This window comes from Tachysurus fulvidraco, chromosome 24, assembly GCF_022655615.1.
Source record: "Tachysurus fulvidraco isolate hzauxx_2018 chromosome 24, HZAU_PFXX_2.0, whole genome shotgun sequence".
Lineage (NCBI taxonomy): Eukaryota > Metazoa > Chordata > Actinopteri > Siluriformes > Bagridae > Tachysurus > Tachysurus fulvidraco.
The window spans coordinates 6,027,686-6,049,053 of record NC_062541.1 but is presented as its reverse complement, the minus strand read 5'-3'; the positions used below and the strand labels follow the sequence as shown (position 1 = coordinate 6,049,053).

Here is a 21,368-nt window from a genome sequence, read left to right as displayed (position 1 = left end):
TTGCATTTGATCCAGCTTTATTTATCTCTTAAAAACAGTCACATGTGTTAATGTAACACGTACGAGCTTAGTTTTCACACTAAGCATCAATTCCCTGATCTTTCCAACTTCCAAATTTTAAATATAAAACTATTTTTAAACATACAGTATTACTGCAATAAATAGATAAATAAATAAATATGTGACCAGATAAATATGAGAGGCAACATCAGACAGTTCATTGCTGGTGTTTTGAGATCCACTTGTCCACCTTCTTGTCCTCTTTAAGGTGTTGTCTCATTAATTTCTTATTCTTCATGTAATTAATCGCTCTGCTGGCTTCGGTCATGAAGTCTGTGAAGCTGTGCAGAATGGAGTGTGCGATTATATTCTGATTCCATGCTGTATCTGGAAATTCACTCAAATCCACTTGAGGAACTTTCTCATCGTTTACCTGCAGGTGCAAAGAAGGAGAAGATTACAGCGTTAAAGGCAGTGACACTGGAATAAACTAGTCTGTAATAATGCTGATGAGTGGAAGAAGAGTCTTCGAGCACTTTCACGATTTGGTAGTGAAGGAGAAATACAGACTGATTAAAGATGTTATTTCAACACACTAAAAAAAAAAAAAGTGTTAAATTGATCCTCTGTGCTATGACAGCAACCAGCTCCATGCCATGCTCAGGTTGTCCATGATTGTCCTATCATTTAGCCTTTTTAACACCTGAAAATTATTTAAAAATATTGATCCAAACAAAACATGAATGTTCAGAGCTTTATTTTGTTAGGCTTTAGGGTTTTTTTAAGGCTATGTGCTGTTTTAACATGCTCGAGTGTTTAGCATAGCATCAACATTCATTCATTCATTTTCTACCGCTTATCCGAACTTCTCGGGTCACGGGGAGCCTGTGCCTATCTCAGGCGTCATCGGGCATCAAGGCAGGATACACCCTGGACGGAGTGCCAACCCATCGCAAGTCACACACACTCTCATTCACTCACACTGTCACGGACAATTTTCCAGAGATGCCAATCAACCTACCATGCATGTCTTTGGACCGGGGGAGGAAACCGGAGTACCCGGAGGAAACCCCCGAGGCACGGGAGAACATGCAAACTCCACACACACAAGGTGGAGGCAGGAATCGAACCCCCAACCCTGGAGGTGTGAGGCAAATGTGAGGCAAATTGCTCAAGAGTTTTGTCTTGACTTGATTTTCTTAATCCCACAATCTGAAAATAAGTCATCTTCTCTTCATGTGTAGTTTTATAGATGAACTGGGAATCATTTAGACCCATCATGTGTACTTGCTCAGAAATAAAGGCGCCTTTAGTATATATATTTGAATATATACATTTTGGAAAATAAATTACTGAACATCATTTGCATGGAAACTTTAAATGTAGAAATCAGAGAACAGACAACTGTTATGTTAATATAATACACAAACAAAGGGACATCTCTAGTCTATCATTTACTACAACTGAATACAGGAGACTATTTATTTACTCATGGCAATGATCTCTGAAGGTGCTTCAACTGTATACAATAATATCATCAATATCAATGTCATAGTAATATGTCTTTCGTTCTGAAGTGGATTTAAAGCTAAATTTCACACTCAGCAAAATACATGCTATATTTTGATGATTGTCTTGTAATGTGTGCACCAATTCATCAGAATTTTATGAAATGTGAACTCAATCTATAGGGAAAAAAAGCTTTATCTTAGTGTGAAATTTCCTTATTAGTTTGGAGTCTGAGATCAACAACAAACTTCTAGATTAAAAATGAGCGATCGCTGTAGCCGTCGTTTGTGATATATTGTCTATGAAACATTTCTGTTATGTGGATCTAACAGTGCGATGAAGATTTTGGAACTCTGAGATGATTCCGACCCAGCGAACCCTGAGGCATCCAGAGATCTACCAGCTACACTTATATTCTTCTATACTAAAAAAGATGTGAACTCCATGTGATCTTTGCATCTATACAACATTAGTTAGTCTGTATATTTATAATCACACCCTCGTGTCACCCATTTAATCCGGTTCCTCTCAAGGTTTCTTCCTTACCATCTAAGGGAGATTTTCCTTGCCACTGCTGCCTGAGTCACCTCAGACTTGCTCATTGGGGATAAATACATACACATTGTGAACTAAATCTATCTAATATTAATCTTGAACTATTCTATTAATCGTATAAATACAAATAAACTTGAATTGAATTGAATCACTGCTAAATTTGATCTTAGTGGTCGACTTGCTTAAATGTTATGACAGAGTAGACTAGGAACCAACAAATGTACAGATTTGTACCTTAATTTCTGTGTGTGTGTGTGTGTGTGTGTGTGTGTGTGTGTGTGTGTGTGTGTGTGTGTGTGTGTGTGTGTGTGTGTGTGTGTGTGTGAAATCACTTACTTTTACTGTTTCTTTAATTAAATGTAGCAATCTGTAGGTCCCCGCTTTAATATTCAGTACGTTGGTTATAAACTGGCTGTCCTGCTCTAGGTGAGGCATGTTAACCTGGTACACCCGCAAACCGGTGTAGATAAGGCGCAGACATTTTTGCTGGAAACACACAAACAGGAAATGCTAAGGAAATGCTTTCTTCTCTTCTTAAGATGTGTGTATGGGTCTATGTGTGTATGTGTCTATGTGTGTATGAGTCTATGTGTGTATGTTTGTGTGTGTATGTGTCTCTGTGTGTGTGTGTGTGTGTGTGTGTGTGTGTGTGTGTGTGTGTGTGTGTGTGTGTGTGTGTGTGCGTGCGTGTGCGTGCGTGTGTATGTGAGTTTATGGCTCAATGGAGAAAACATCTATGGATCATGAAAATCATTTTTTATGAAAATCACCTTTATGTCACTAAGAAAAAAGGGTTGCCATATTCAGCTCTTAACTACCTCAACTAAATAGTATTTTATTACACACACACACACACACACACACACACACACACACACACACACACACACACACACACACACACACACACACACACACACACACACACACACACACATGCAGTATAGACACATAACGAATAACTAAATTATATTTATACATATATACTATACAGTATATACACTTTGCAATGACAATAAAGAATCTTTCTATCTAAGAAACATTTTCTGGCACGTTCTTTAATGTTCCTTCAGTGGCATCATTGGGAAACGTGTTCTGTTTCTTGGTCACATTAATTATGAAGTCTATAAAGAGCAGTAATGATTATATTTAAACTTACTGCATTGAAATCAGAGCGCAAACATCCGTCTGAATCATTGAGGATCGGCATCTTAATCCCCTTATAGGCGTAAATAGTCGTGTTCTGTGTTCCTCCGATGGCACTATGAAACTATGACAAATAAAAGTATTGAAACATTCAGATGCATTACAGATCTTCATGTTGTCCTGTAGGGAATGCGCATGCGTTGCGTTACCTGCTCATCGCGAGCGTTTTTAACTTCATTCCGCAGCTGTTTGGCGACGTCAACCCACTTCTGGTCTGGAGCGTGAGCTTCATTCTGCAGCTCGGATCCAGATGTTTCATAGAAATCCATGTCTCCGCTGTAGAGTCCGAGCGAGAGCAGGGGGAGCAGAAACAGGGCAAGATCTGCAGAAAGAGGGAGAAAGAGACAGTGAGAGAGAGAGAGAGAGAGAGAGAGAGAGAGAGAGAGAGAGAGAGAGAGAGACAGACAGACAGACAGACAGACAGACAGACAGAGAGACCGGGGAAGCAGAAACAAGCCAAGATATGCAGAAAGAGGGAGAAAGAGACAGAGAGAGAGAGAGAGAGAGAGAGAGAGAGAGAGAGAGAGAGAGAGAGAGAGAGAGAGAGAGAGAGAGAGACAGACAGACAGACAGACAGACAGACAGACAGACAGACAGAGAGATGGGGGAAGCAGAAACAAGTCAAGATATGCAGAAAGAGTGAGAAGGACACAGTGAGTGAGACAGTGTGTGAGAGTGTGTGAGAGAGAGAGAGCAGAAGGAGGAGCAGAAGGAGGAGCAGAAGAAGGAGGTGGAGGCATTATAGTACTCACAGTGCAGCAGAGAGAGAGAGGGCATGGCCGGGTCGGGTCAGAGTGCTCACGTTGGGATGGATTGACTTGTTGATTCTGTTGAGCTCTTGAGTCTTTGCTCTTGCAGGCATTTCCGAGTAATTTATATAGGCTTCCACCTCTAAAAGAAAATCCCGCAGCCCACTTTTTTTGTGATTAGTAATCACTATGATTTAAGAGAAAAAACCCTCATTTTCATTTAAATTTTTTTTACCCTCTCAGCCTAAAAAGGCAGTTCCACTTGCTGTATTGGGAAGTAGGAGTAGTTTTTACAGAATGTACACATTTTTAATGGAAGAATTGTTTCTATTTTACTCCACTAGTATTTTTCTTTTCTGTTAAAAAAAAAAAAAATATATATATATATATATATATATATATATATATATATATATATATATATATATATATATATATATATATATATATTTTTCACCACTCCTATATGAAATTATCAGTACCTTGTAGAAGGATTCACCCCCCAACATTTCCCATATTTTGTAGTAGTACTAAATTTGGGATTATATATCGTGAATCTACACAAAAGTTCCCGAAATATTTCAAATTAACTAACAGAAAAAGTCGATATAGTTAGCAACAGTATTTAGTCCTGTGGGTGTAACCACAACATTAGTCAGATGAAGTAAATTAAGTTCAGGTAAAGTGAGCTGCATGTAAACACACATGTTCCTGGACAGTTCCTAGGGTTATTAGGAGATTACCCAGAGTTGTGGGTGTGTCCTCTCTCAGTTGTAAGTCGCTTTGGATCTAAAGAGGAGGCGTTTTCCGCTCTGGATCACCTCACAACAAATCTTAGTCATGGTCTCTTATACTCTGGTTTCATACCTGATGGACATTCATGCTCTGAAGACATCTCAGATCATCCCTGAGCATCTCAGATCATCTCAGATTAACTCAGATTATCTCAGAGCAACTCAAATCATCTTAGATCATCTCAGATCATCTCAGAGCATCTTAGATCATCTCAGATCATCTCAGATCATCTCAGATCATCTCAGATTAACTCAGATCATCTCAGATTAACTCAGAGCATCTCAGAGCATCTCAGATTAACTCAGAGCATCTCAGATCATCTCAGATCATCTCAGATTAACTCAGAGCATCTCAGAGCATCAGTCACACATATTTTTATTTAGCCACAGCTTAACGTCACTGATAACTGATTAACCAAACCTTATGTTAGCCCAGTATCTGTCCCTCAACCAGTGCCTGGCATTTTCTTCTTCTCTGTCTATCCAGTACATCTCCCTTACTTCTCCTCCTTCTCAGTCAATCCAGTATCTGTTCATTTCTCCTAATTCATTCCTATTTATCCAGTACCATTGTCTTTCTTCTGTTCTTTCTTTTTCTCTGCCTACTCACTACATCTCATTTTCTCCTTCTCTGTCTATCTAGTACCTTTCTCTTTCTTTTCTCCTTCTCTGTCTATTCAGTACCTTCCATCCATCCATCCATTTTCTACTGCTTATCCGGGGCCGGGTCGCGGGGGCAGCAGTCTAAGCAGGGACACCCAGACTTCCCTCTCCCCAGACACTTCCTCCAGCTCTTCCGGGGGAATACCGAGGCGTTCCCCGGCCAGCCGAGAGACATAGTCCCTCCAGCGTGTCCTAGGTCTTCCCCGGAGCCTCCTCCCGGTTGGACATGCCCGGAACACCTCCGGAGGTATTCTGTACCTTTCTCTTTCTTTTCTCCTTCTCTGTCTATTCAGTACCTTTCTCTTTCTACTTCGCCTGCACCCTCATTTTCTCCTTCTCTGTCCATCAAGTACTGTACCTGTCCTTTTCTTCTTCTCCTTCTTGGTCTGTCCAGTACCTGTCTCTTTTCATTTTCCTTCTCTGTCTATCCAGTGCCTTTCTCTTCCTTTTTTCCTTCACCTTCTTCTTCACCTTCTTTCTCTCTATCTAGTACCATTCTCTTTTTTCTTCACCTTCACTTTCATCTTCACCTTCTCTGTCCATCCAGTACCTTCCCCTTTCTCCTTCTCTGACACTGGAACCTTACTTGACTCTGTGACTCTGTTCCTTACTGTTTTCTCTGAATTTTTTTGGACCTTCTTGTTTTTTGCATTTCCTGCTCAAGCTTAACCTTACACATTTACTATATGGCGATACGTCAGTGGTTACCTCACATCACACCTATATGTGGGGTTTTCCCATGACTGCTGTCACAAAGCTGGAACCTAGTAACTGTCTAGGATATATTTCATGTCTGTTTGGTGCGTCAGGTGCTCTGGTAGAAGATCTCAAGGTCATAAGATATTACATGAACTACTGGGCAGAGTTTTCTTACAGGAAAACATCAGATAGCAGGAAAACATCATGTAGCAGTTATGAGAATCAATAATTAAACACAATTGTGCGTCACACCTTCACATTTCATACTCTCTAAACGGAACGTCGGCTCCTGCTACGGAGCATGACCCTGATTCTTGTAAAAGTTCAACGGAGACAGGATTTTCATCTTCACACCATCTTTATTTATGTTTGTGAAGCTGAGAACTCCGGTTTCCTGTGAAACCACAAGCGTTCTGAGTGTGTTCTGAGAAGTTTAGATAAGTAACAAGTGAGACAAGTAACACTGTGACCGTGTACAGAGCAGGAGATATGTCTGAAGGCTTAGTTTTGGTCTCAGCCTACGTATCGTTTTGAGTATTTGAATCTCTGTCACTGTTCATTTGAGATTTTTTGGAGTAGCAGGAATTAATAACAGCATGAATTAAAAACAATGTTTATATATACTTTAATTATTCTCACTTAAATTATAAGATATAAAAAAAAGAAAAGCTTGTTTTACTAACAAACCAAACAACACACACAAAAGATCTCTCTATTAAATATTTTGCTGTGGTGGAAAACCCAAAATAACAAAACTCTGATTCCATAAAGGTTAATAAACGTCTGTGAACAAAAACTGACCGTATCACAGCTAATGTTTTGTTTGTTGTGTAAAAAACTTTTTTGTGTGTATTTTGATGACAAAAAAAAATAGTATGAGGCTTAAAATATGTCGGATGTATGAGAATGTTCCTGTTGTAATTTGTATCGATTGTGAAACACAAGACTTTCCCTGCAGTAATGGAAGAAAGGGGTAATTGGTTGGTAATGGTGGTAAGCACATTGTGTGTGTGACAAGTCATAACATTAAGAATTAAACCTAATCACTGTCAGCATTTACATGTGCAACAACGAATACGCAATGATTTCTGCAATAAATACAGTAATCCCTTTAAGGTCCGGGATTGAGAAATTTTGAAGGAAAGTATGACATTTCACCTTTTCTCCTTCTCAGTTACATCACTGTCTTCTGTCAGCATCCATATATAACTTTTATTTCTTCTGCACCAATCAGGGGCAGTTCTGGTGGGAAATGCGGCAGAAAAAAGGAAACACCTCATAAATTCCATGAATGTTGAAGAAGATAAACCACAATTGCAAAAGCAAATATGAAAGAGTCCTAATTAACATGCAAAGTGGATGTAAAAACCAGCACAAGAAGAGCGAGCGAGCGAGCGAGCGAGCGAGCGAGCGAGCGAGCGAGCGAGCGAGCGAGCGAGCGAGCGAGCGAGCGAGCGAGCGAGCGAGCGAGCGAGCGAGCGAGCGAGCGAGCCAGCCAGCCACGCGAGCGAGCGAGCGAGCGAGCGAGCGAGCGAGCGAGCGAGCGAGCGAGCGAGCGAGCGAGCGAGCGAGCGAGCGAGCGAGCGAGCGAGCGAGCGAGCCAGGCAGCCAGCCACGCGAGCGAGCGAGCGAGCGAGCGAGCGAGCGAGCGAGCGAGCGAGCGAGCGAGCGAGCGAGCGAGCGAGCGAGCGAGCGAGCGAGCGAGCGAGCGAGCGAGCGAGGCAGCCAGCCACGCGAGCGAGCGAGCGAGCGAGCGAGCGAGCGAGCGAGCGAGCGAGCGAGCGAGCGAGCGAGCGAGCGAGCGAGCGAGCCAGGCAGCCAGCCACGCGAGCGAGCGAGCGAGCGAGCGAGCGAGCGAGCGAGCGAGCGAGCGAGCGAGCGAGCGAGCGAGCGAGCGAGCGAGCGAGCGAGCGAGGCAGCCAGCCACGCGAGCGAGCGAGCGAGCGAGCCAGGCAGCGAGCGAGCGAGCGAGCGAGCGAGCGAGCGAGCGAGCGAGCGAGCGAGCGAGCGAGCGAGCGAGCGAGCGAGCGAGCGAGGCAGCCAGCCACGCGAGCGAGCGAGCGAGCGAGCGAGCGAGCGAGCGAGCGAGCGAGCGAGCGAGCGAGCGAGCGAGCGAGCGAGCGAGCGAGCGAGGCAGCCAGCCACGCGAGCGAGCGAGCGAGCGAGCGAGCGAGCGAGCGAGCGAGCGAGCGAGCGAGCGAGCGAGCGAGCGAGCGAGCGAGCGAGGCAGCCAGCCACGCGAGCGAGCGAGCGAGCGAGCGAGCGAGCGAGCGAGCGAGCGAGCGAGCGAGCGAGCGAGCGAGCGAGCGAGCGAGGCAGCCAGCCACGCGAGCGAGCGAGCGAGCGAGCGAGCGAGCGAGCGAGCGAGCGAGCGAGCGAGCGAGCGAGCGAGCGAGCGAGCGAGCGAGCGAGGCAGCCAGCCACGCGAGCGAGCGAGCGAGCGAGCGAGCGAGCGAGCGAGCGAGCGAGCGAGCGAGCGAGCGAGCGAGCGAGCGAGCGAGCGAGCGAGCGAGCGAGCCAGGCAACCAGCCACGCGAGCGAGCGAGCGAGCGATCGAGCGAGCGAGCTAGCGAGCGAGCGAGCTAGCGAGCGAGCGAGCGAGCGAGCGAGCGAGCGAGCGAGTCAGCCAGCCACGCGAGGATCTATCGAGCGATCTATCTATCTATCTATCTATCTATCTATCTATCTATCTATCTATCTATCTATCTATCTATCTATCTATTTTATAAAACTACATTTTTCACAATCCTACACAATCGTCATATATTTTCTATTTTATTTATATACTCAGTTATTACACCTAAACTGTAGGGCCATCATAATTTTCTGCATTTTTTTAAACATTCCTTTCCAGATTTATTCCCCCTTACTGTTATAATAAGCTCCAACTCTCTCTTCTGGGAAGGATTTCTACTAGATATTGGCGTGTGACTGTGGAGATTAGTGTTCATTCATGTACAAGAGCATTAGTGAGATCAGATGTAAGAGTGAGGAGGTCTGGGGTTCAGTCAGTGTTCCAGTTCATCCCAAAGATGTTCAGTGGTGTTGAGTCAGAGTCAGAGGCTCTGTGCAGGAGACTCGAGTTCTTCCACTCCAACTTTCTCAAATCATCTTCATGGAGATTTGTGCTTTGTGCACAGAGGCATTGTCATTCAGGAGCCTCTTGGTTCTGATGTATTAGAATGTGTTGTCATTCTTGACAGTTGTGTGCTTCTAGCTTTGTGGAGTTGTTCCTTGCGTGAAATTGTAGGTCTCTCTTAATGGTTATTGTACATATTTATACTAAATTGAATGTCTCTAGCTCATTCACCAGTTCTTTTGTTGTTTCAGGGTTCAGATAAATATTTCTGACCAAAGTTTGTATGTTAACGTGTCTCGTCTCTGAACAAGCCGGTGTCTGCGTGTCCCCGTGGCCTCTACTGACTGGCACATACGTCTGTAGTGGTTTATACTTCACTCTGTAATAGCTGAGATTTTAAACATAACGTTATATATAACAAGGGGATCTTCAGTAGGTTATTAGATAATTTTACTTTATAATAGATTGACTTGGTACTATATCTCATAGGGAAACACCATTTTATAGGATTCAACACAAAATCTTTGAGGGTTTTCCCAGTAGGACAAATAACAACTGATAAATTGTTCTTAAGTGTCCTTTAAGTCATTTTTGGGAAACTTAAGTACAGGAAGGTCTCTTATTACCAAAAAAGCAAACTTCAAATGTTCACAGCAGTGAACCAGCACTAAAATTTTACAAAGCTGGCGGGCTTACAAGAATGTGCAAATACGGATAACGTGCCCCGTAGTGCAAACCCCATTCCTTCATGTTCCCATAATCTCAAATAATAATACTCTGTTTCTGTGACATTTTATGAACACTAGGGTGAAGTGAAAAAGCCCTCCATGTCACACATTTGCTAGAAACATCACTGATTTATTATTGACCATTCTGAAAGATTGATGAACAAAATAGATTCTCACTGGAGGTTTTTGTGTTGAGAAATATACCAACGTTCTTCAAGATACTAATGTTCTTCTATCAGTTCAGATGGAAAAAAAAACTGTAAAGACTTTCCGTTATTCTCTCCACTCTACTTTTAACAAGTGGTCAGACACCTTGTTTTTTTAAAGAGAGAGAGAGAGAGGAAATATGATGGGAAGAAAGAAGTTTCAGTAGGTTAAAGGTCAAATATCACCTTCTAAACACTATCACTGTTACTCTGAAATGAAGACTATAACAGCCACTACTTAGAAACTATATTTCCCAAGAACTTCAACACCTCTGCTAGGTGGGGAAATAAAGCAAGAAGTTTCCGAGCTGGACAGGATATTCACTCATATACATGTGCATAGACACACACCCCACACACACACACACACACACACACACACACACACACACACACACACACACACACACACACACACACACACACACATATATACACGCACTCAAGCAGCTTCAATTTCACACCATCTCTAACAGTTTAACTGATCTTAACCATGACGCTTTTGGAAAATTTGTCCTGCTACAGTAAAAGCTAAAGGTTTCATTTTACGTGCTGTCAGACACACATGCCTTTTTTTTGCTCTCCAGAATAATTGGCACCTTTCATGAAAACTTTTTATGTGCAAATATATATACAAATTTCTCACATATTTTACTGCTCAAACATGCAGATACCTTGTCTAGTTTCACTCATTTACACTCATTTATTCTGTCACAAGCGCCCACTGAACCAAGCCACAAAACACACCAATAATACAGCCCCTAACAGTGGTTTTTGAGGCTTTTTCTTATACTGTATGTGCTCTGCATTTTCTGCCAAATATCTTAACCGTATGCATGACCGAGAGATATTAATTGCAGCACATGGTGTTAATTCTAGGTCTACTGAATTATAAATGCTCTCATAAAACCCAGTTATGATAGTAGCATTCAGCAGTTGATGTGGAAACACTGGAGTGGGGCAGGGATGCTCACAGAAAGTATGACTGGAAAATGTGACTGTATAAAGAAACACAATGTATTACATCATCTAATATATAGTATTATATCAGAATGCTGTTATTTTTTAGAATATTATGACATGACATTTATATATTCAGTTTATTGTTTTATTGTGTCTGAGTAGCCAGGTCAAAATATTCTTTTAAACTCATAGCTTTAAAAAAAGGAGAGAGAGAGAGAGAGAGAGAGAGAGAGAGAGAGAGAGAGAGAGAGAGATTTACCTTTATCATAAAAATCACAAAGACCAACCACAAGCCAACCACAAGTCCTACACCTATTGACTTGGACAACAATCACAGAGGAAAAGGAGTGATATTTATCAGAGATTTTATCCAGGCAAGGAGTTACCTCCTTGTGTGTTATGTGTTACCTCTTCCTTGTCTGGTTTTGCTCCCTGCCTGGGAATCAAATCAGGCTATGACAATGAGATCTCCGGATCCTGTCAATGGACCGCCAAGAGGCTTAACTTGGTGCAGCGGCAGGACCCAGAGCTATATACTGTATATAAAATACCTATAGATCTGGATAGGTTGGCTTATTGTAAGAAGGTTTACATTTCTGGTGATCTAAGGGTTAGTAATGTTGAATTGTTGGTGCATACTGTACATACTGCTTGGTTATTACAATCCATGCATTATGAAAACATTATAATAGCATCATTCCCAATACTGATTGTGAGCCATTGGGTATAAATAGCACTCTGAATTATGTAAAAAAAAAAAAAGTATGATTAATGACTAATAATGCAATACATGTTTTTGCTGTTTATTGTGTTGAGATGCTTTACAGCTCAGCACACTTGTAAAGAGTGATTATTTAAGTTAACTTATTTTGTTTCCTTACACCATTATGTGTAAACTCTATAGAGAAGCCTTCCTTTGGGAAGTTGAGGTCAGAGTACAGGGTCAGCAATGAGGGACTAGCTCAGGGGCCCAGATTTATTTCAATTTGATTTGAAATAAAATAAATCCACAAATCCACCTCATTATTTTAGATCTGTAGACATGTCCCTTGTTTTCTTTACCTGAAGCTAAATAACCCACATAAACATCTTGTAGCCATCTTGTCGTCTCCAGCAGAGTTTCAGTCGTGTCGTATTTAGAGCTAGTTTGAGGGACTTATTTTACAGAATGGGGAAAGTCCCAGTGTGTATACGCAATGTTTGATAGGCACCCGAGACATAACAAGACATAAAGAGACTCTGTGGTCTAGAGGTGTGTAGAAGGTGTGAAAACTTCGAGGTAAACATGTCAGGAAAACATTGTAACTAGGTAATAGTTGGTGCGCAAAAAATCCAGTTCAGAAATTTGGAAATGTTCTTTCAGTTTCTTGTTAATATGTGTGTTTTGTGGGGGATTTTCGGCGCTACATTTCGGTGTCTGAATGTTAATTTTGGATTTAAAAGATAGAGGATTACGGGGTTTACTCAAGATATTCCTGATATCCCTCAATATAAGATGTTAATAAAACTTCCTCATTGGTTTTTAATCTGGTGTTTTGGCTAGATGTTTTTTCCTTTTTTAATAAAATCACACATATAAATACCAACTTTTTTTTTCATTTATTTATTTAGTTATTTTTAGAGATTTAATAGACCTGATCAATTTCTTGCAATCCTGACAAATTGTGACCTGATTTGCTAAAACCCACATAAACCAAGACCAAGATGGCACTTTAGTACACTCAGAGTGTACTAAATGCAATCTGAAATTTTGCTAACGTTACAACTGAAATCTGTAATAAGAGGGAATATCTGAGTTTTGTTTGCACCGACAGGAGGAAATTCCCTGATTAAAATAAATCAAGTATGAAATAATAAAAAAAAGGATTATTTTCCAATATTAGCATATTAAAGTCTTTTATTCTTCTTATACTACCAACTATTTTAAGTACACATTTTAAGTTATTAACCATTTAATGTCCACGCTTATGGCTCTTATTTTATATTTTATTATAATATTAGGTGTAAATCACCTCAGAATTGCTAATCTATTATTTTAGCCTTTCTTCTGTTTTTCTCTTCACACATTTTCTGCACAGAAATGAATGTAGAAGAAAGAAGTTAGTTCCCATTAACGTTTATAACATTTATGACCAGTAACGTGTTAGAATGAGTGTAAAATAATATAATATAGAATATTATATGAGCCTGTGGTTTGTCTTGAACTGCTGTTTGAGCTACTGATTGCTACTGTTTGAGCTACTGAGCTACTCTGACCAATCAGAAGGTGGTATATAATCAAACAGAAGTTACAAACTAAATTAAACTTGTGTGAATCAAAACATTCAACAGAACAAACCCACAATGATCTAATAAATATAGAACCGATAATTAGAATATGAATATATTTCCCCCAAATCTCCGTTTTTTAATGTAAGAAATGATGTTCGTTTGAACTAAAGAACACAAGCAATATCATGACGTACTTCTTGGTGGATTTGGATGTATGTTTTGGATCATGGTCATGTTGTTAAAGCCGATCTGTTTTCAGCTTTAGTTTGTTTGTTTCTTGATATTTATGGAAATCTCTCCTTCATCTACATGTGTAATGCTACCTGAATCCCCAGCTGCCAGACATCCTCAAACCCTCAAACTATTATACATCCACCTGTATGCTTAACATCTGGCAAGGTTTCCTCTTTATCAAAAGCTGCGGTGCTTGTAGCCATTAAGATCCATGTTTCCGTCTCATCAATCCACAGCATCTGTTGCCTTAATGCCTTTGTCTCAGACATGCACTTTTGTGAGGAGTTCACACATAATGTTTCAGATGCAGATGATGCACCACCACTCTTCTCTCAGGTGAACTTTCCTGTAGGTTCTATCTTTGCCTTTCTAGACAGCATTTGAATTTCCTTGGTCTTCCAGATCATGATGGGATTCCTCTTGTCTGTAATGACTTTTCCCCACAGCTAGACACATTGATGTCCTTTTATATCCTTTGTCTATTTGGAAGCATCAGATAGCTTGATTTTCAGATCCTCAGGCAGATGTTTAGTTCAGTCCATCATAGTTAGGTGTTCAGTTCTCTTTTTTGAAGAGTTAGAGCAGTGATTTAGCTCTGAAAATGTAATCAGCTGAAACTCCTAATGACAATTTTTAAGCTGAATGACAAGCCGGTAGTTCTGTGATGTTTATTAGAGCTCTGTGTTTTATGTACTGTAGCACCAGGGTCTTGGAGAAATGTAGTCTTCATTTCACTATGTACTGCATCAGCTACAAATAGTCAAAAGCTTGTTGAGAAGTTCCTTATGTTTTGAGACAATACAGAGGGTGTCTAAACATTTACACATGCCATAATTTCTGTTTTATTTTTTATTTATTATATTTTTTCTAAGGGGGGGGGGGACGGTGGCTTAGTGGTTAGCACGTTTGCCTAACACCTCCAGGGTCAGGGTTTGATTCCCACCTCTGCCTTGTGTGTGTGGAGTTTGCATGTTCTCCCTGTGCCTCGGGGGTTTCCTCCGGGTACTCCGGTTTCCTCCCCCGGTCCAAAGACATGCATGGTAGGTTGATTGGCATCTCTGGAAAATTGTCCATAGTGTGTGTGTGTGTGTGTGTGAATGAGAGTGTGTGTGTGCCCTGCGATGGGTTGGCACTCCGTCCAGGGTGTATCCTGCCTTGATGCCTGATGACGCCTGAGATAGGCACAGGCTCCCCGTGACCCGAGGTAGTATCGGATAAGCGGTAGAAAATGAGTGAGTGAGATATTTTTTCTAGATTTTTGATTAATCACATTGAAAATTGCACTGACTGCATTGTGTTTTACTTTAGAAATCCTTGTACAGGAAACAGTGAAACTGACTGAGCAGCACAGATGTGGAGGATGTGGACAGGATATTCACTCATATACATGTGCTTACACGTGCGTAACACACACACACGCACTCACACCCACACACACTCATTACACATAACTGCTCACTGTGTCACACTTAAACAAGTGATGTTGCAATAAGAAAAAGACACCAGGATTAAGGAGGGATGTTAAAAAGTGAGGAAGTGACATCATTCATTTATCTTTCTGTCACACATTATGCAATTTCATTCATTCATTCTTTCTTTCTTTCTTTCTTTCTTTCTTTCTTTCTTTCTTTCTTTCTTTCTTTCTTGTACATATGACATAATTACAGATTCCTTTTTTTCACAGTTATTTAGATGTATAGTTTGCATGAGTCTGGTGGCTTCCCCCTGCTTGTTAGCTACAGTATCAGTAAATGAAGGGTCTACCCCTCTGCTTTACATTCTTCTTCACTATTGATATAAATAACACCAACAAAATGTTTGTGGTTTGGATGTTTGTCTGTAACTTTGCAACGCTGTAATGTCAGACTGAATATCCAGACAGATTGTTCCTTCCAGATTTCACTCTCACTTGAGTTTTGAAACTCGTCTTCAGTTTCTCTCTGATTCTATAAAAAGCACATGGAGTTTTGGTTATGAGATGAGACAACATCATCCAAAGAACTGCAGGCCTCATTTGCCCCAGTTAAGGTCAGTGTTCATGATTGCACCATCAGAAAGAGACTGGGCAAAAATGGCCTGCATGGCAGAGTTACTGTACAAGGCGAAAACCACTGCTGACCAGAAAGAACATAAAGGCTCATCTCAGATTTGCCAGGAAATATGACTTCTGGGAAAATACTCTGTGGGCTGACAAGACAAAAGTTGACATTTTTGTAAGGTATGTGTCCCCCATTACATGTGCTGTAAAAGTAACACTGAATTTCAGAAAAAAAACATTATACCAACAGTGAAATATGGTGCTACTTCTGCAGCAGGACAATGATCCAAAACACACCAGCAAGTCCACCTCTGACTGGCTGAAGAAAAACAAAATGAAGACTTTGGCATGGCCTAATCAAGTCCCGACCTGAATCCTATTGGGATGCTGTGGCATGACCTTAAAAAGGCGGTTTATACTCGAAAACCCTCCAATGTGGCTGAATTACAACAATTCTGCAAAGATGAGTGGACCAAAATTCCTCCACAGCTCTGTTACAGACTCATTGCAAGTTATCACAAACGCTTTATGGCAGTTTTTGCTGCTACGGGTGGTCCAACTAGTTATTAGGTTTAGAGGACAAGCACTTTTTCACACAAGGCCATGTGGGCTTGGACTTTGTATATTATTTATATTTTTTGTATATATTATCTTGACTATATACAGTAGTATTCTTATTTTGGTGACTTGGAGCTGCGGTAACAAATCCAACTTCCCACACGGATTAATATAATATACTAATTCTGAAATATAGACCACCCTCTTAAAAACTTGAAATAGCACTTTTCTCTGTTTGTTCTATGTGTAGATTTTCTGAAAAAACAAACAAACAAACAAAACAACAACCCTGAACAGAGTTTAAGGATGATGGAATCCTAATTCTGTAACCCAGTAAGCCATGAATATGTATGTGTACATACGAGACAGAGAGAGATAAAGATAAATATATTTATCATAAAGGGTCGGGGTTCGATTCCCGCCTCCGCCTTGTGTGTGTGGAGTTTGCATGTTCTCCCTGTGCCTCGGGGGTTTCCTCCGGGTACTCCGGTTTCCTCTCCCGGTCCAAAGACATGCATGGTAGGTTGATTGGCATCTCTGGAAAATTGTCCGTAGTGTGTGTGTGTGTGTGTGAATGAGAGTGTGTGTGTACCCGGTGATGGGTTGGCACTCCGTCCAGGGTGTATCCTGCCTCGATGCCCGATGACGCCTGAGATAGGCACAGGCTCCCCGTGACCCGAGAAGTTCAGATAAGCGGTAGAAAATGAATGAATGAATGAATGAATGAATGAATGAATGAATGAATGAATAAAGAATTTATTAACAATATATGAAGAATTTATTCATTCATCTTCATCAAGAACGCTGGAAAACACACACACACACACACACACACACACACACACACACACACACACACACACACACACACACACACACACACACACACACACACACACACACACACACACACACACAAATTAAGAATAATAAAATATGATAAGTGATAAGTTTCATAGCCAGCCTACATATTTGCATGTATCTAGGAGGAGGGATGAAACCAGAGAACCCAGTGGGCAATGACATGCGGCAGAAATACCAGGAGTCGTGTGGGAGTAGTTTGGAGGAACCGAATGAATCGATTCGTATCGGCGAGCTGATCCAAATGAGCTTATTCTATGAAAATAGCTACGAAATGAAGTGGCAAGCTATTCATCTGCACTGATGGCACAAATATTGATGTATATTTTAATATGTATTTTAAAGTTTTTAACGTTCAGAATGTTTGAATAGTTTGTATCGACTCAACAGTTTTTGCAGTACAGTTACTGCAAAGCTTCCAAATGCTCACTAGATGGAGCTGAAGCACTAAACACTTTCCATGAGTAACCAAACCCAGTGAGAGCAGATGCAGATGAAGTACAGTGATAATGTTAAATGTTTTCAAATGCTTTTTATTTTTATTTTTATTTATTTATTTCATTTGAACCCTTGCCCTTCAGTTTTTAATCACTCATAATGGTGTTTTTGGAATATAAACAAAAGCTACAAACTACAATTCCATGTCTAATAATTCAGTTAAAGCTGGTTTGGTTTTTGTTGACCGTATCTCTTTCTTTTCTCTTTCTTGCTTACAAATTTCCTCTTCATGCCCTCGTCTTTATCACATCACTTCTCATTTGGTTCCGTCTTGTCTCATTTAATCTAAAATCACACGTCAACATCTCTCTGTGCCTCGTTTTATCACATGTACTTTCTTCTCATTGCTGTCCTCACATACATCTCTACATTCTTATCAAGTTCTGTCTCGTCCCGTCTCATCATCACTTTTCTCCCCTCACGTATGTTCGTCTCTATTCATCTCATCTCATCACATCACATTTCGTCACATATTTATGTCTAATCTCATGAAATATCATCAAATCTCCTTGTGTCCCTTCATTTACTTTCCTCTCCTCACATCTTCTTTATAATCTCATCAGGTATAAACATATCAACAAATATTATCACTTCATCTTATCTCATCTGAGTGAATCTTATTACATTTAATCTCATTCTGTCTTATCAAATCTCCTCATGTCTCATTTCAATCTCAATACATATCATCTCACTTTATTTTCTTGGCTCACCAACCGTTTGCTCTCCTCTCCTGTCTTTCATCTCATCTCATCTCATCTCATCTCACCTCATCTTATCTCATCTCATCTCATCTCATCTCATCTTATCTCATCTCATCTCATCTCATCTCATCTCATCTTATCTAATCTCATCTCATCTCATCTCCCACTTTCTTCCACTTTCACGCATCCTCTTTATCTTCTCTTCTCATCTCATCACATTCCATCTCATGGCATCACACCTCATGTAATCTCATCTTAAACTCATTTAATCTTGTTCATCTGCTTCACAGCTCATCCCAATTAATGCCATTTCACTTTTTGCTTCAATTCTGCACAGCTGTTATCTCACCTCATCTCATAACACCTAATTTTATCACAATGACCTCTTCTTTGCTCCGTCTTTGTCACATCTCATGTTTCTGTCCTGTCTCTGTTCTCTCCTCATGTCTTCTGTGCCTCCTCTTCCCTCCACAATCTTCGCTTCACTTTATACTGGAGACCTGAAACTGTATTGGCTGTTCTACTTGCCACTACTGTCTTCAATATTTAATCAAACTATAGTATGAAGAGCTCTCTCTGTGAGTAAGTGAGGGTCTACATGTGAAAATGGCTGTGTGTGCATGTGCGCGCATGTGTGTGTGTGTGGTAGCTGAAAGCTGAGGATGAGAGTTTTATCACTATGGTATATAGAAATAAAAGGCTTTGATCAGCAGAAGACGATTTAGGTTTATTTTCCTTCTCAGTTGCAAACCTAAACTCATCTTTCACTCATGATTTTCCAGACTGGTTTTGTTAGTTAGTTTGGTTAGTTATTTTGTCATGAATAGTTTACCAGGCCTTAACTTGGGACCACGTTCAGATTACCACAGCAACTGTAGAAAAACAATGAAATTTAAGTCTTATTGTTCATCTCTGCTGCGTTCATTCGAAACTCTTTTGATGGATATTCCTCTTCACGTTTCACAATATGGCTTTACAGAATAGAAACATATTTCAAATCTGAACATATTTCAGCAAAAATATGCAGATATTACAAAGATTTCAGGGTGCGCTGCTTTTTCCTGCACAAACATCCAATGTGACAAGACATATTAAATGGAAGTATCCTAGGAAAACCATCACTGTCACAGATAACTTATGAGAATGTTAGTGTTATGACTCAGCCCGGACTTTGGCCACGTGCATTTGTTTGTTTATGTTCCTTGTCACATGTCTGCCCTGCCCTTGTCTGCCCTGCCCTGTTTCCACCCCTCTCCTAATTGTATCTGATTATCTTGTGTATTTAACTGTGCCGCGTTGCCGTGTGCAGCGCGGAATCTACTATTGTCTTCGTCCTGTCTTCAGCCCGTATCCTGTTTCGTGTTTCCTTTGTAAATAAACCCTGTTTTGTTTTGCTATCCTGCGTTTGGGTCCGCTTCCTTGCCCCGTGTCATGACAGTTAGAAACTACAGATCGCAGAAACCGTAGCATTTATCCTACACATGATTGCAGGGAATCTGGCGTCTCAGGAGACTTTGTAGTTGTATGAGTTGCCAGTCCATCACAGGGGCACAATCACATACAAATTCAAACATTACAGACAATTTAGAGACACCAGTCAGCTTATAACACATGTATTTGGACTGGGGCATAAACTGGAGTACCGAGAAGAAACCCTGAAGCACAAGGACAACATGCAAACTCAATGCACATGCGGTGGATGAAGGGATTCAATTCAATTCAAATTAAACGTATTTGTATAGCTTTTTTAACAGTGGACATCGTCTCAAAGCAGCTTTACAGAACATAAGAAACATAAAAGTTTATTATACAAAGATTCATATAAAACAGAAATTCAAGATTAATATTAGACTTATATTTAAGTCTAATGAACAAGCCTGAGGTGACTGCGGTGGCTGTGGTGAGGAAAAATTCCCTTAGATGGAAGAGGAAGGAACCTTGAGAGGAACCATACTCAAAAGGGAACCTCATCCTCATTTGAGTGACACTACAGGGTGTGTTTATAAATATACAGTCTGGCAATTGTGTTTTGATTAGGAGGTTGTTGTCCTCAAACACCACATGAATGTCCCAATACTTCATGAAGGAGAATCTAACTGGAGATGCTACATCTCTAAATGCCTCAGGATCCTCGGATAAGTATGATAAGCTAAAAAATGTTTATTTATTTATTTATTTATTATGGAAGGAGGCGCCAGTGCCTGTGTGTGTTAACAATCAGCAGTAAATCCGTAGCTTTGCGTTTTCTGCAATATAAAAATCTTCATGATGGATGATTTTGTCTTGTCTTTTTTTCTTGATAATGTGAGCAGCTGCAATTTTTTCATCGTATTTTACTTCAGGAGAGAATTTTTTTTTTTTAATGTAAGTCATACCAGGAACTAACCTGTTTGGTGGATGTTCTCCAACATGAAATATAACAAGTGAATGATAAAGTAAGAAGATTTTTTCTTCAGTTGATTAAAAAACTGAGCAAATTGATGTGGTGAAAGAGGAACAACCGCCATCACAGCAACCCTTGTTTTGAAACCGCCTTGAAATGATATTCAGAGGGCTTTGTCAATAATATCCTTACTACTATATATATAATCTAACACCCTTCTCTGCTCAGGTAGACAAACACCCACATGTCTCCCCTCCCTCATAATCCCCAGCCCTGTGAACACACATGCAACGCTGCATTGTGCGAATGCACAATTGCACTAGGACACAATTTGCACAAGGACACAATTGCGCATTACTTCTTAATACTCTTTATCTAATTATTATTAATGTTAAAATTATGTTTAATTATTCTATTTCTATATTCTATATTCTGTCTAAGAGTGTAGCAGTACATCATTAAAAAATTGAGTATAATGACAATAAAGTTCAATTCTGGTACTGATTCTAATTCTAATGTGAAATAGCTGATTTAAGCTGTCATGTGAGGTAAAGCAATGCTTCCACAATGCTTCTGTACTGTCCTGCATGTCCTAAGGCAGAGGAGGGGGGAAAGGCCAACTGTATAATGAAAAAGAGCTGTTAATGTGCTCTAGAGAAACAGAGAGACATCT

General features: G+C 40.6%; 1 protein-coding gene across 1 annotated transcript; it reads right to left on the bottom strand.

Annotated features, from left to right (window-relative positions):
• On the bottom strand, window positions 1-3,931 carry il6 (interleukin 6 (interferon, beta 2)). Its single transcript, XM_027176013.2, has 4 exons — window positions 3,420-3,931; window positions 3,224-3,334; window positions 2,401-2,550; window positions 1-433 (listed from the first exon to the last, which is right to left on the bottom strand). The coding sequence occupies exons 1-4, from the start codon at window positions 3,537-3,539 to the stop codon at window positions 218-220; spliced, it is 597 nt and encodes a 198-aa protein (XP_027031814.2). The 5' UTR covers window positions 3,540-3,931; the 3' UTR covers window positions 1-217.
• Window positions 3,932-21,368: the final 17,437 nt, after the last annotated feature.

Bases quoted from the DNA above. Each gene is read 5' to 3' on its own strand.
- il6 (XM_027176013.2), bottom strand. From the start codon at position 3,539: ATGGATTTCTATGAAACATCTGGATCCGAGCTGCAGAATGAAGCTCAC. The intron at 3,335-3,419 runs GTAACGCAACGC...TATTTGTCATAG, and splicing joins AAAACGCTCGCGATGAGCAG to TTTCATAGTGCCATCGGAGG. The intron at 434-2,400 runs GTAAGTGATTTC...TTGCACCTGCAG, and splicing joins TAATTAAAGAAACAGTAAAA to GTAAACGATGAGAAAGTTCC.